The sequence below is a fragment of the Patagioenas fasciata genome, chromosome 1 (genome assembly GCF_037038585.1).
Source record: "Patagioenas fasciata isolate bPatFas1 chromosome 1, bPatFas1.hap1, whole genome shotgun sequence".
NCBI classification, from domain to species: domain Eukaryota; kingdom Metazoa; phylum Chordata; class Aves; order Columbiformes; family Columbidae; genus Patagioenas; species Patagioenas fasciata.
The window spans coordinates 43,519,037-43,535,579 of record NC_092520.1 but is presented as its reverse complement, the minus strand read 5'-3'; the positions used below and the strand labels follow the sequence as shown (position 1 = coordinate 43,535,579).

The following is a 16,543-nucleotide window of genomic DNA, read 5'->3' as shown; positions in this document are numbered from 1 at the left end:
TTTCTAGGATTATTGTTGCCTGTTAATGAGTTGTCTGTATATTTATGTCTTCATGATTTAAAGTGAGAAATGCAGCTTTTACTGTAAACCACCAGTCATTGTATTATTTTTGACAATATACTAGACAGATTGTTTGCAAAAACAAAGCTTTAAAAAAAAAAAAAGTTCCAGTTCATTTTAAAGGGACAGAACTCTTAAATCAGAATTTAAGATTTTTTACAATTTAGAAAAGCAGACACAGATTTTGTATCATTTTTCCTCAAGCATCACAAAAAACTTCTGGCTCTTGTCCAATATTTCCATTCAAGGTCTATGCCTAAAGATTTTTCAATCTAAAACTGATGTTTTTTTTTTCTTTTTACTTAAGCAGCATGTATTACAAAGGATTAGTTCACTTATATTTTCTTATATTCAAGAGAGGTAACAAGTTTGACAACATGTCAAGCACAATTTTTTCTCTTTGCACATGCAAAGAGGAAGAGACCTCTTGTCCCTGTTGAGATGCACTTTAAAGACATTCATGAGAGCCTTCTCAGAGGAGTTTCATATACAAGGAAATGATGTGGTTTTACAGTCCCATACTTTGGAAGACTCTTCTGTGCCTTGTCTTTACACCGTGATGGACAAAGTGGAGGTTGGGTTGTGCTGAAGGTGGACAGAGAGTCGTGGTTATGATGACCTGACATTTTTGATTTATTAGTGATAATCCTAGAAGACCAATCCCACAACATCAGACTGTCCCAGCAACAAAAACATATTTGTGACTCTGTCTCATTTTGTCTCGATAAAAGCCAAGGTGCAGACCTAGAAGCCTCTTCTCAATACTGTAACAGGGGTGTGATGCAATACGCGTCCCTGCTTTTGAGCATTGTAGCTCCTTGCCTTACACTAACAAAACGCTTATGGTAGAAGCTAATGGTTTTCAGGATTCTCTATTCAACAACATGCCTAGTGCAAAGATTTACTTCCAGATCCATCTCATCTAATGCGAGGTAGCTAAAAATTAGCAATGCAGACTTCTCTATAGGCCATAATATTCCATGATGATGGGTTGTATGCAATGAAGCACTCTGCCAGCTCCATTGTGTTAGAACCATTTCAAGAAACTTTCAGGTGTCTGGCCAGCATAATGAAATCCAGACAACCAGCTGAGGTGTTTTCATGTAGTTTTGAGAAACTTAGGATGATGGTGATCTACAGATATCTGGTACTGAGCTGGACAATGTAAAATGCTGATGCACGGTAACAACTCCTTGTTTGTAGGGCTTAAGTCTGAGAGACTTAACATGGAGAAACATCTTTATCCATTTGGTGTGCAGAGGATCAGACACATGCTGCTGAGGAGGCACCTAGTGATGATCTTGAAAGGGTATTGTTTTGCTATAACAGCCGCCAGTTATACATTGGTCAAGAAACTTCTCCAGAAAGCAAGAGACCTGGGAACAGAGATTATCTTTGTCAACATTGTACCCAGAGTTCTGACCTGAAGAATATTTTAACTAATTGAATCAAAGCAGGGTGAAGAAAAAATACTTTTTTGTGTCTCCTGTGTGTGTACCTATTGTCTCTCCTGTTACGTACCTCCCCTCATCTCTGACCAACGGAATTATTGGTCATGAAAAAAGATTGATGGTGCTAGGAAACAGAATAAGACGTGGTTATGTATTTTCCTCACCACTGAACAACTCTGCCATCCTGATTTTTTACTAGATGAGATGGATCTGGGTATATATATTCCCTCGCTAGGAATTTTGTCTATTACACAAAGTTAGACCTGTTGTTTAAAGTAAAATTAAAAGCTGCTTGCTATCCTGCATGAATTGCATTGATATAAGATACTAACATGATTAGAATGACTGTAAGTTCATGTGGGGTTGGTGAAGTTCAGAGTACTAAATCTTGGTATAACAGTTTAGGAGAACTTTCTTGTCCTAGAACTATTACAGAAAAATAAAAAGGACACAACTCGAAAGCCAATATTGAATAGATTAACAGACTATCATTTAGTGGCAATAGGCTTTTGTATCAAATACTGGCTTGACTCTTTAGTCTCTTCCACAATAGGTGAAAACTTTTGCCACCAGAAATGGCTCTTGGTAACTAATCCAGACCCCCTGCGAAGGAAAGAAAAATAAGTATTTTGTTTTAAATAACTTAAAGATAGCAATGTTTTTCTGTTTTAATAGCAAACCAAAAATAACAAAATCAATTAGAAAGTAGTTACACCCCTCCACAAAATCACAAAAATCCAAGAAAATATTTAAGAAATTTACTAAGATATATCTAATTCATATTTCTATGCTCTTAATCCAGTTTCATACTTTTGGATGCCTTTGCATTAAGATTTTATCTTTGATCATTTTTTGTAAGACTCCAGCCAGAAAAACAGTAACAGTTTTGAGTGGAGTAGGGGATCAGTATATCAATAAAAGTGTTGGTAGACTAGGTCTGAAAGAGAAAATGATCTTTTTTTTGCATAAACAGCAGCAATTGTGAGATGCAGTTAAAACAGAATAGGCATTTATCTATAGATCTCCCTTACTGAGTGGAATTCTTTAGTCTGTTGTGTGTGTATACTTACTGTTTCTTACGGTATTTTTACACTGTAAGCCCTTTGATGCCAGGACTGTCCACCTGCTCTAACTATCACGTTTTATTACTACTACTGTTACTACTAGTCATAGTAGTTGTCATTTTTGTCATCCTCGTCCTGAGAAAACGATAAATCATGTGCAGGAACAGTTTCAGCAGTCCAGAAAAAAAGGTTCAGGTTCCATGAACTCTTAGATAAGATTTCCTTCTTTAAGTTACACAGTCATCTGCCTTGGGACATGGAAATACAGAAAAAACCCTGAAGGCTTAAGAGCACAATGAAGTTACTGTAGCATAATGAAGTACTGGATAACAGCTGAGCTATAATAATGATTCTTAGTCTGTGGCAAACATGATAATATATGTGTTAAACCTCGACGTAGGAAGCATGATTCGTAGTATGGTTTTGTTTGCTAAGCTGAGCGTGGATTTTGAGCTGGTTGACATATATGCTCTGTATACAACACTAAGTGTATGAAAAGAGGACACTTTAAGTACATTTCTAGCTGAGATTTTGTTTTATCATTTGTGTATTTGTGTGTGTGACATAAAGGTAGAAATGTACACAGGGACACATACATACGTGTTCAAAGAACACTGAATTTGTGAAGTTGTGTATCTGAAAGCTAGGAAAAGGGCATTTTTAATAATAATAATGATTATTATTATCATCTTCAGTATCGGTGGATTCCTTTGAGGTGTGAGACTATTACGTGTTGCAAATTGACAAGACTAAATAAAAGTTAGAGACTGTATCAGGATGGTCATGAGAGAGCTAAATCAAAACCATATACGTGCTTCCCAAGGGAGGAGGTGTTTACTCTGTAAGCCTCAGAGCTCATGTGTTCTGGCTTTCCTGCAGCAGTTTTCTAGTGTAGAAGAGACACAGCATCGATGAGGAAACCTCTGTTCGTAGGGTAAGTTGTGTCCAGCCCCACACGTCACATCAAGCCAAATTGTGGAGAAACACGAATCTCTTTTCCCTGAATGGGAAGCTCAGCCATGTGCTCCAGAGAGAGTCTGGAATTTGTTGCAGTTGATGAGGTTTCATGGAGACAACTTGTGGTTGTTTTCCCAGAGAGCACGGGGATGTAATTGCAAGGAGATCTTGCTATCAAATGTGCTTAAGACTGGATGTTAATCTGTTTATTAATAAGGTCTGATTTTTGGTAATTTAGCCTTGTTTTCTAAGAAAACTACTAAAAAAAAAAAAAATCATAGAGGAAAAATCTGCAGAATAATGTGTAAGAAACTATTCTGTGTGCAATCTTTTAGAGCCTATGTACACTTAAGACTTTGTGCTGAAATGGAAATATTCCTGTTCAGTTCAGCATTATTTCTTTTTACTCATCAATAAACGTGATTACCTGTAATATGTCAACCTCCCTACTTTGCATTTTCATCCTTGCTGCATCTTTTTCTGAACAGATTGAGAATGAGTTTACAGAGGCCTTCTTTCAATACTTCAGGCTCAATGTATCTTGCATCTCTTGGTTTTCCATATTGTAACACAGCTGAAACGTGGGGCAAAATGTGATCAAACTAGTGTTGTGTATCTTTCTGGTTACAGAAGACGTCAAGAAACTTGGATTTCTCACTTCATGCACTTCATGCATATCTTTTGCGCTTCAGTATATATACTGAGAAGTTTCTGCCTTTTTTTCTCTTTTTTTTTTTTTTGTATTACAGGACTACTAGCTGTACTGGGGTAATAATGAAGTTATTATTTTTTAAAACTTCTAGGGTTATTTGAGATAAGTCTGTTGTAAAGATAAAGAAAAGGCAGAGGGCAAGTTACCAAACAGATATGTGGTGTATTGCTTTGGTTTGCCCTTTTTTTAATTTATTTTGTCTCTTTTTGAGTACTGCTAACATAGAATTGGACACTGTAAAACTCAGATTAGAGGTAGCAAGAGTCAGCACACACCACTGAGGGATCCCTCAGTCCAATGCAGATGTTAAGCACAAGCTTCCATCCAAATACATGTTCTCTGCAAGGCTCAGACAGAATCACAGTTCTGTTACTCAGAAGCTCAAACTGCATCTTTCTCCTTGGACAAGTTTCTGGACCCATCTGTTTTAGTTTGCACTGTACTAAAATGAAGCCTGTTATATTGAGCTTGATATATACACAATTGCATACAACGAGAATATTTAGTAGTGTATCCGTTATCTGTTCAATGAGAGCTTTTTATAAATAGGCACATACAGCAATAATCAAGATGTTCACTGAATATTTTTTTATGTTTATTGTGTTGAAAAAGAGATAAAGAAAATGTAGTTTTTTTGCTGATTTTGGTTGACTACTGGTAGCTCATTAGTCTTCAAGTTACAAAAACTCTGTATCAAGGGACTAGCTATGATTCTAGCTTTGTGCTCTGCTCTGCCGTTAATGTATTTGCTCAGGTGTACCTGACAGTAAAATGTTGTCCAGTTACTATTTTCCTGAATACAGTCCATACAACTGCATCTAATTTTTTGTTTCTCGATGATGTCACAAATTTGCTTTTACTTGTCTAAATTGCTCTCTTATAACATCATATAACCATAAAAATAGACTGCGTATTATCTATGAAATGAGCCCAAGTTAGGTGTTTGTTAAAGGAAACAAATGGAAAATCTATTTTTAGGTAAATGTCACACAGCCTGTAACTGAGTTGCTGATCTTTCACTTGCGTTGGACAGTTTCATTATTCATTAAATTGAATTTTAAAAAGCTTTTCTTGTGTTAATCTTTTTGGTGAAATAATGAAGGATTAGTATAAAACATTACATAAATATTCCATGGGACTCAGTATCACTGTAAAAAAAATCCTTTCACTTAGAAGTTTATATAAATTCAGTATTTTCTGATTAATGATTAAGCATATATTCTGATTTTCATCATGTAGAATTCCATCTTGTTTCTTGGAATTACCAGTTTGTACTGCTGTTTTTCTTTATTAGAACATAAAAACGAAAGAGGTGAATAAAGTGGGTGCAAATCTGGCTTACAGTGCAAAGTGCAGTTATCGTTTCTCTGCAATTGCCAAGGAAAACCTATGCAATAAAATTAAGACAGTGAATGAAACAGCCGACATGACTGAGGCTAAAATATCTTTTTCAGATTGCCACTGTTGTCTGCAAAGAAACCATATGTGATTTCAAAGGTTCTCTGGCTTCTCCTTTATATATTTCTGTGGAAAAATGTTTATCAAAGAATAGTCTTTTTTTTTTGCTTTTCCAGAATTTACTGCTATACATGTTTATGCTCCATCATGATAATGGTGGAACTGTAGAGACAGACCCATAAGCCCACTATGTTAGAGAAAATTATAAAAAGCCTTCAATTATCAGGCCACATTTCTCATGGTCTATTTAAGAGCATAAGCATGATTATATAACCATAAAATAACAAGGCAATGCTTTGTGAGGAGGAAAAAAAAATTAAAAATGCTTATGTAGAGCAGAGTACAAAGTGTTCCAGAGATGTCTTGGGAAACTTATTATTTTCCTATGTCAAAGTACTTTGTGATCTCAGAAGAGGTAGTAATACTCTGTTTTTCAAGTATCAATAATCTGAGACAGATACTGTTTACATATGGCAAAGGTCTTTTTGCTTTTAATGGTACAGCAGTAACATAGAAATCTTACAAAAGCGCCTTTATCTATAGATGTCAGTCATCTGTACAGTCTCACAACTTTCATATATTGTACATAAATACTACAGCTGATTTCAGGGGTTGAATTATACAAAAACGGAATTGTGAATTTATAGTAATTCAAAGTCTAAACCAGCAGGATTTGATTTAGGCAGTTTTATGAAGAGCTTTCCTCACTGTCAGGATGCTGAGATTACCAACTTTTAGCACACTGATTATGCATATTTTCCGTTGGTCATAAATAGCCTAGATAGTGAATAGTCCACTTCAGAAAAATGAGCCACCACAGCTGATACTGATGCTTTGTTTGGTAATTGTTGCTGAGAGACAAATTGTTTCAGCAAACACAGAAGATAACGGCAAGATTAGGGGAGTGAAAGAAGATCAGTAGTACGCAAAAAGAAAAAAAAAAATGGTGATTTGAGTTGTTAGTAGAAGCTCAGGCTCTTTCTTGTGTTTTTGCCATGTGATATTACTTGTGTATGTAATATTATGTGAAGCCATTCTTGAGCCAGAGTTGGGATTCACTCCCCTAAAGACAAGCTTGAAGTGTTCTCTGGGATGCCATAAAATATCCAAGTTTTCAACAGGAAGGGAAGGGGAAGACCTGAGGGACTGGCACATTGACTAATTTTAATTTCTAAAATCCACCTATAATACCAGAAAGTTTGGTTTAGTTGCCTAGACATAAGAATGTGCTACTACCTGAGATACCCTCAAGAATCCTGCCTGATCTCCATCTCCAGATGGCCATGACATCTCCCACAGGTGCTGTGTTGTACTCACCAACCCTGTAAGACATGTCTCAGATTATTTGGGCCATCTGAGGTGATGTGTTCATGCGTTTGCATCTGGGAGAGGGGTCGCTGTGGTCCATGGAACCAGGAGATGCAGATTGAGCTGACACAAGATGGATCTGTCTCTCACAGAGGGAGCTCCACAGTTCTCCAGAGCCTCTTGGGCAGGTCCCTGTTGACTTGCATGGGAACTAAACTGCTCCGCTCACGTTGTAGGGACCTAAATTTAGGCAAGTTGAGTTCCACTGGAGACAGAATGAGAAAGCAAAATGAGTAAGCAAATAAAAGATGTGACTGTAAAAAATGAATCTGATACGTTCAGATCAGAGTTTGTTTGCGAGGCTGACATTATACAGTCTAGTTTTCTGCTTCATTTTCTTCTTCTTGTCTGCATTACCTTCCAGTCCAGAATGGTTTTCATTTATTGTTACCATCCCTAGCTACCTAATTGTGCTACTAATGAATACAAATAATCCAGGCATCAGGCTTTTACAGACCCACTTCCGTGTACAAATAGTAGTTTGTTGTGTAACTGCTGATCATGGGAGAATGTAACTCACATTATGGAAAATATGTGCTGAAGTGTTGCTGATGGGGAAAACACTGAATTCTGTAGTCCACATTTTAAATTATCAAAATATATTGTCGTTTTGGTTCCATCAGGTTGTCCGTGATGAGTAAATGCGAGACAAGCTGAACTCAGTTTTTAAACGGGTGTACTTCCATTTGGAACTTCAATTTCCAATTTTTGAGTGCTCATATCATCACTATCACACATGAAATATGTAGTTGGCTAACAAATTGCTTATTCAAGTGCATATATATGAGGTTTGAGCACTCAACATTAAGCATCTGCATCTCAAAATTGGATCCCTTGTGCTTGAAAGCCTTGAAAATACTACTCTGTGGTCAGCCTGATGCAGCATCAATTGAAATGCTGTTTGAATGCAATGTAGAGCTTCCAGTTGCTGCTTCAGAAAGTGTTATGCTGAATCTGGAACACTTTGCATAATTTAATTAATTATGCCACTAAAAACTGATTTTCTCTCAATTTAAAGCAAACAGCTTTTATGAGGGTGAACTGCAGCACCCAGGGATATCAGGTGTCCAAGCTTTTAATCCTATTACAAAGACTTGACAACCACTGATGGGAACTGGAAAAACATAAGCCTCCAGCAGGGCAACAAGTGAAGAGGATGAAGGCAACAGATTTTTTAATACTCTTCGAAACCACTGTATGCATTAAATCACAATCAAATGTAAAAAGTGACAGAACTGGTAGCTAGCACTTATGTGTGCAGACGGTGAGTAGTGTCTAAGGAATAACACTTATTTTCGCTTTGACATTAATGAAAATAACTGTTTCCTCTAAGAGGAAAATTGTTCCGCTTAACTAACGTAAGAAAAACACAGCAAATGGCCAAGACTATTTGTATCTGTGTCTGTCCACTTAAAGTGTTCAGGAGTGCAACAGCCTGTAGTTTGAAAGTGGTTTCTAATGTTATGGATTGGATTCTGTCTATGAATCATTTTAGTTGTAAACAAATCTTGACAGACAATGCCAGACTACAAGTATTAAAGAATCTGTCACTGACTAAATGCTAGCCTCGATAACTTCGCTTTTTGAAGCTTGTCTTCTCTCTTCCAATTTATTATTAGGTTTGATATCACTCTGAAACAATAGACAGCATAATTTTGAGGCAGAAGGGAGTGCTGATTTAGAAGAACCCTAATTTCTGAGCCATGTAAGCAGTGCCATAATTGGCAATCCATGAGTGACCGTACAAATTCTGTGACCAGGTTAGGAAGGGTCACAGCAGAATCGACTCCATCTCCATATCGAATATCAGCATGTAACAGCAAATTAACTGCAGTGTAGCAGATCTTGCTAATAAACAGGGAAAATACCTTGTTACTGGGAATTCAACTGCCCTATAAAATGCAGGAATCTTCCTTGCCTATAATATTAATAAATAGTCATATAATTACTAATACATATTTGTGTATTCTATGTATGCCTTTACATATATGGCATATGGATGTAATTGTGTTTTGATGGGGAAGTATAAAACAATAAGCTTAAAGGATTTATCAAATGATGACCTTGTTAAGAAACAAACATAGCTTTTTCTATCTCAGCTTTTTTTATGAAGAAGACAAAATAAATGTCCCAAACCAAATTTTCAGTTAATGGTGAAGACAGGAGAGTTTGTAGGTAAAAAAAACAAACAAACAAACAAACAAAAACAACCAAAACCCAAAAACTATAAAAAACCCAAGACATTCTGGTCCAGATTCATCTTACTTAAGCCATCTAAGTCCAAGCCATTTGTAAAAGCTTCTTTTGCAGTTACTGTGCAGACGAAGGCATTCTCAGAGGCCGTTCACTCCATTTTTCTCTTGTGGTCTTTCCCTCTTCATTTCATTTGGGCACTAACCCAGTCACCAGGCAGTGCTGAGTCCCTTTGCAGTCACAGTCATGCTAAACCAGCCAGCGTAGGGACCAGCATAGGAGCTTTTGCTGCCTCCCGGTTAGCCACAGCAGGACACCACAACCAGCAAGAAACTACAGCAAGATGGACAAAGCAGCGTGTGCTCCACTGACAGGCGTGCCAGAATGAAGTTTTGTCATCAATTTTTCTTAACAGAAGCAAAAAATTAAGATAGGGCATGTTCCTGCTTAGAGTTTCACAAGGTTGTGTTTTAATGGAGCTCTAAGTACCATAAAAACAGCTTTATTAATCTATGGACACATGCCCTAAGATGGGCTGAATGACCATTTGGAACTATCTGTTTTCCTCTGTTGAATCTGTATCAACACCTACATTTTGGCTAAAATGAAATGAGATAAACTCACTTTTTGTGTTTAACTCTCATTTCCATGGTCATATTTCTTAATGGAAGGATATAAGTGAGTCACACAGAATCACAGAAAGTTAGGGATTGAAAGGGACCTCAAAAGATCATCTAGTCCACTCCCCCTGCTGGAGCAGGAACACCTAGGTGAGGTTACGCAGGAATGTGTCCAGGAAGGTTTTGAGTGTCTCCAGAGTAGGAGACTCCACAACCTCCCTGGGCAGCCTGTTCCAGTGCTCTGTCACACTCACCGTGAAGAAGTTTCTTCTTAAATTTAAATTAAACCTCCTGTGTTCCTGTTTCTACCCATTACCCCTTGTCCTATCTTTCGTTGTCACTGAGAAGATCCTGGCTCCATCCTCATGACACTCACCCTTTACATATTTATAAACATTAATAAGGTCACCCCTCAGTCTTCTCTCCTCCAAGCTGAAGAGACCCAGGTCCCTCAGCCTTTCCTCATATGGGAGATGCTCCACTCCCTTAATCATCTTTGTTGCTCTACTGTGAGTTGTATATGTCACAGTGGCAAAAAGCAGAAAATTGGAGAATAATAAAAAAATATTTTTCCAGCTAAGGTTTATCTCCTTCAATTGCATATGTGTTTGAAAGTCAGTTCATGTTCTATAAAGAGTCTCTGAGTTCTCAAATACAAGAAAACACGTTCACTTCTTAGAGGTGATGGGATTCAGATCAGGTATTAACCAGCTTAGCTATGTACACTGCATAAAGGTTATGACAATTTCTTGTAAAATAATAAAAGTATCTCATATAATTGATTCTTTTCATTGTTTCATAAAATTGCTTTGTTTGATTGCGAGAGAGTTTGGACTGAATTTTCATTACCTACTTCTGAACAATTTATACTGAGACTGAGACAGTATTGAGCTAATGAGTTAGAATTTATATTGAGCCTTAACTGTCTTCATGAAGTAACTAGGGAAAGAAAATCATGGCAATAATGGAGTATTTTTCATTATAAACTATGTTGTATAGCTTTTACAGTCAGGTTTTTAATAGATCCAGAGAAATTAAATTGGAATTCTACCAACTTTTGTGCTTTTGTCAACCCACGAAAACGATGTTAAGAAATGTCAAGACTAATGTGCTAATACTGTTTCTACTGAATTAAGGAGGAGGTGGTATTAGTCCTGTTGTTTTTTAGGCCTTGTTGTTCATTAAGTGCTAAGATGTATATAGAAGAACATTTAGAAATATGCACTTCACGGTAATCCCTAATACTAAATAGAAATTGAGTATAGAGTAAATAGGTCTTGTCTTACATTATCCTAAAGTCCTTATTAAGAGAAATTCTTATGAAAATAGTAGAACCTTTCAAAGTCAGGAGGGTGAAACTGTACCCTATATGAAAAAGGAAGCAATGGTATATTGCTGATGTGTATATTAATACTGCTGAGAATGCATGCATATATACATATTTATTAATATATGCAAGCGTTGTTTATTGATTGTATATGGTAAACTCATACAATGAGTGTATAGATTACTTTGTATGCATAAGCATACATATATTCAATCTCAGCATTATACATAAATATGCCCCATGAATAATATAAGTTACCAGATTGGAAGATTTTAAACTTTTCATTATATATAAATGTACACATTAATAATGCTATATGAATTTTTAGTACTGTCCTTTAATTGCATTCTTCTGTTTAATTCTGTGGGTACTTTTTATGAGGAGGTCTGCAATAGTGAAAAAGGGTATTTCTGAAATATATGAATTCCTGCTCATCTCAACACTTAATTGTTCACATTCTTCCTTGCTGTTAGTTCATTCCACTACCAGAAGACTGCAGGAATTGCTTAATAATCCCTCACATTTTAATTATTAATTAAGAATATGAAATAAAAATTGAATATACAAAATAGAATCATCAACCAAGCACATATACATGCATGTTGGTGCCCTCAATGAATTAAATTTTTAGTTACCTCATGTAATGTTTATTTATTCACAAATACAAGAAGAAATTAAGGTAGTTTAAATTTTAATTGGCATAACAGGCAATATTCTTTTTTTTAGACATTTTACAGGCAAAAATATTCTCTTATGTATAAAATAAATGCCGTATATAGTTTTGCTTGCTAAGAATGGCGAAAGTATGTGTAAAATTATGCATCAAACACAAACTCCATGTAACTGAGCACAGCTATAATACTTTTAGGTTTGTGTTCTAAGTCTAAACTTTAAAAAAGTTATCCTTATGCATCTTTTTCAGAGGCCAACCCATATATTAAAAAAAATAAAAATCACTTGCAAAAAAGGTTAGATGGCTGACCTTTACTGCAAATTCAGACATTGAAAATTTGGAGTCTTCCTTCATCCAAATAATACATATTCATTCCCCACAGGCAGCAGTGATGGTTCTTGGGATAAAGAAAAACTTCAGTCTCCCCCAACCCAAGGATCACAGGCCTCTGTTAACCACCCCAACTTGCCTGGACAGCATAATGTTCCAGTTAGCCATCCTCTCAACCCTCTGCAACAGAACCACCTTCTGCCAAATGGTACGGGTTGACATCTTTCAGCACTAACATCAGCAGTTTTCCAATTCCTGTCTTAATTTTGTGTTTTATATAAATAGGGTATGAAAAATCAAAGATATGGGGAATGCTGGAATACTTCCTGTAAAGTATTAAGCAGGGAAAGTGGAGACTGTAAAGAACAAATACGTATGCAATAAAATTGATACTCAAAATAACTGCTAACCTGTGCATCAGTGGCCTAATAATGCATTGCTAAAGCACCTTACAGTAGATATTAAAAAAGATAATAAGCAGCCATTGTTTAGCAATGATACCATACATTACACTGACATGAACAAACTAAGAGGTCTAATAGCCTCTCCTTGTGGCTAGAAACCCTCCATGGTTGCTAGTGGTTTACCCATGTATATCCCAGAAGAGAACCGACTCACAGCTGCTTTGTCCTGCAATGTCAACCATCTTGTCACCCATCACTTGAACATAGTCCATCAGGAGAAAAAAAAGACAATGTTTTAAAAAAATGCATAAACATATTTCCTTTTTTCTTTTTTTTTTTTAATCCTCACCAGGGTTGGAACTTCCTTTTATGATGATGCCCCACCCATTAATTCCCGTGAGCCTACCTCCAGCATCTGTCACCATGGCGATGAGCCAGATGAATCACCTTAGTACCATCGCCAACATGGCGGCAGCAGCACAAGTGCAGAGTCCTCCATCCAGAGTTGAGACATCTGTTATTAAGGTAACTATATGCATACATATATATAAAAAAAATGTAAATCTTCTATCGCAATAATAATAGAATCATAAGGGTGGGTGAGTGTCAGATGTTTTAAGGTAAGTCATAAAGTCAATATATACAAGAAGCTGTTGTAGCTCTGGGAACATAGTAAACTGCTGGTGGCCAGTGTTAGCATCTTCTGAGTTCTCTTGTCCCCCCTAAATTACTATTAAGACAATGCTCAAGTTGAAACATTTTGATACAGAATACACAGTTTTCTGATTTTTCGTATTTCATATTCTGTAATCTAGCAGCAATATTCCTCAGGTTATCAGGGAAGAAATTACTCCTTTCTTAAATTAGAAGGGACTGTTCTTCCAACTTTTAAACCTAAGCATTTGAACTGAAATTATCTAAAGAAGACAGAAAGGCTTGGTGCTTTGCCTCCGCAGAACCTAAATTGCCAAATCCTGGAACAAAATGGTATGAAATTGCACAGAACAGACTCAGTGATCTGCAGGCTAGAACTGTAGTATTGTAGAGTTATCTCCAAATATCTGATATCTGAAGTTGCCTACCCATTTTCAGTTTTGTTTGCAGCCTGTAACTCAACTAATCTGGTTATAGAGCTACTTAACAGAGGCATGGAGTCTTCTTCTGACTGAAGATGATCTGTTTTCATTATAAAGGCATTTCTCCCTTACTACTAGATACTTATAATTTGATTTGGCATTTATTCAGGTATCTACATTGTAATTGTTATCTTTCTTTAGTTCTTATATGTGAGATAAAGAAAGTACAAAAACTTTTGTGCCTTTATGTAACATTTGTATGCTAGAAATAGACATGCAAAGGCACAAGGGTATTTGATATTTTAGGGCTACCTTGAAAACCTGTCCATTAATGCAATTCCCTTGACAAAAAAGGGAGTGAACTTGAAATCTTGTGGACATTCAAATCAAGAGCCATGAAAGTTTTGAAATTCATGATGATTTAGGCAGAGTGAAGAGGTCTGACTTTACTGAGATATGCAACATACTTGGGCTCCTCTCCTCTTTAAGCTAACAAGCCCAGAATCATAAAGAACAATTCAGTTAAAAGTCAACAACTCTGTGTTGCTAGGGATCTAGAAGAATATGGTCTGGTGATCTAATTTAAGTATCTGCAGTTTCACATGTAGGATCTCCTTTGGAGACCTTCAGTGTCATCCGTTTCTCACCTTTGATGATACAAAGACTTAAAATATTGGTTTGGAAGTTGTTTCTTAAGGTGCTATGTCAGGAAGGCTGGATTCCGCCGTTAATGTCCATCCTGCCCATATATTTGACACAGTCTCTCACAGCATCCTCACAGCTAAACTGAGGAGGTGTGGTCTAGGCAATAGAGTAGTGAGGTGGGTTGCAAACTGGCTTAAAGAGAGAAGCCAGAGAGTGGTGGTCAATGGTGTGGAGTCCAGTTGGAGGCCAGTATCTAGTGGAGTGCCTCAGGGGTCAGTACTGGGGCCAATATTATTCAATATATTCATTAATGATTTAGACGAGGGAATTGAGTGTATTATCAGCAAGTTTGCTGATGACACCAAGCTGGGAGGAGTGGCTGACACGCCAGAAGGCTGTGCTGCCATCCAGCGGGACCTGGACAGGCTGGGGAGTTGGGTGGGGAATAACCTGATGAAATTTAACAAGGGAAAGTGTAGAGTCCTGCATCTGGGCAGGAACAATCCCAGGTTCCAGTATAGGTTGAGAAATTACATATTAGAGAGCAGTGTAGGGAAAGGGACCTGGCAGTCCTGGTGGACAACAGGATGACCATGAGCCAGCACTGTGCCCTTGTGGCCAGGAAGGCCAATGGCATCCTCGGGTGTATTACAAGGGGGGTGGTCAGTAGATCAAGAGAGGTCCTCCTTCCCCTCTACTCCGCCCTGGTGAGACCCCATCTGGAATATTGTGTGCAGTTCTGGGCCCCTCAGTTCCAGAAGGACAGGGAACTGCTGGAGAGGGTCCAGCGTAGGGCAACAAAGATGATTAAGGGAGTGGAGCACCTCCCTTATGAAGAAAGGCTGAGGGAGCTGGGTCTCTTTAGTTTGGAGAAGAGGAGACTGAGGGGTGACCTTATTAATGTTTATAAATATATAAAGGGTGAGTGCCACGAGGATGGAGCCAGGCTCTTCTCAGTGGCAAACAATGATAGGACAAGGGGTAATGGGAGCAAGCTGGAACACAAGAGGTTCCACTTAAATTTGAGAAAGAACTTCTTCTAAGTGAGGGTACCAGAGCAGTGGAACAGGCTGCCCAGGGGGGTTGTGGAGTCTCCTTCTCTGGAGACATTCAAAGCCCGCCTGGACACATTCCTGAGCGACCTCACCTAGGCGTTCCTGCTCCAGCAGGGGGATTGGACTAGATGATCTTTTGAGGTCCCTTCCAATCCCAAACATACTGTGATACTGTGATACTGGGAATGCAAATACTCGACTGCTAACTGTTTAATTACACAGTGATTTTTGCATCTTTGTTTTTCTATTTTCACGTGAGCAGAATTTACTAAGAGTTGCATGATACTAAAGTTTTCTGCATCATATATGATGCTGTATTTAATTCCAAATTTATTTTCTTAATTGGAACAGTCACCACTAGTATTTACAAAAGTATCTGAAAAATGAAGATTGGGATTGAGCACATTCTAAACAACACTCAAAAAGCATCAAATACTGTGGCAACAAAACTTCATTTTCACTATGTCCCTACTATTTTCTCTTGCTTTGTTTTCTGTGAGCTATTTTATTTCATATGTAAGAGTACAAAATACGACCTTCATGAACATTGGTAACTTTAACCTTCTCTTCCTAAACTTTGACAAGCTGATTTCTGGCTTGTGGAGTTGCTTTACAAGCTAGTTCTAGCTATTAAAGTTACCTAAGTTACTGTGGCCAACATTTAAATATGTCTATGGGTGCATACCCCAATGTGACCTCTTTGTGATCTTTGTCTCCAGTCACCAAAATCAAGTACATTTGTAGTACAGCGTAGCTCCTAGGGTGTGCAAAAACAGTTTCATTTTGTGGAAAGTAGGTCATGGTGCATTCACATGTCTCACCCCATTATGGGAACTTTGCTGGACCAAGAAAGCACCCAACTAAGAAGTACTTCTGCCTTATCTGATCTAAACCCCTCTAGCAGATTTAAAAGTACTGGACTGTGAAAGGGAGACACTGTCATCATGTAACTATGTATATTATTTTTACCACAGGCAGGATCATATCATAACATTTTCCTTATCCCAGGGTTTCTTAACTTCTTAACAAGTTTGTTCTTGTAGTTCATCTAGTTGGAACGGTAGTTTCATTATAGTCTAAGTGAAGATTTTGAAAGTACCTACCAATTTTCATTCTCTGTTTGAAACATTGAGCAGCGCTTTGTAACTGG

General features: G+C 37.4%; 1 protein-coding gene across 6 annotated transcripts in view; it reads left to right on the top strand.

Annotated features, from left to right (window-relative positions):
• Window positions 1-16,543, top strand: part of DACH1 (dachshund family transcription factor 1) — a 366,620-nt gene that overhangs the window by 231,774 nt on the left and 118,303 nt on the right. For 3 of the 6 annotated variants that reach the window (XM_065832102.2, XM_065832016.2, XM_071806116.1), the window contains exons 4-5: window positions 12,266-12,421; window positions 12,970-13,142. In XM_065832102.2, coding sequence (XP_065688174.1) covers window positions 12,266-12,421; window positions 12,970-13,142 — 329 coding nt within the window. The remainder of the gene's footprint in view (window positions 1-12,265; window positions 12,422-12,969; window positions 13,143-16,543) is intronic. The other 3 variants (XM_065832261.2, XM_065832347.2, XM_065832180.2) reach the window with 1 other exon arrangement.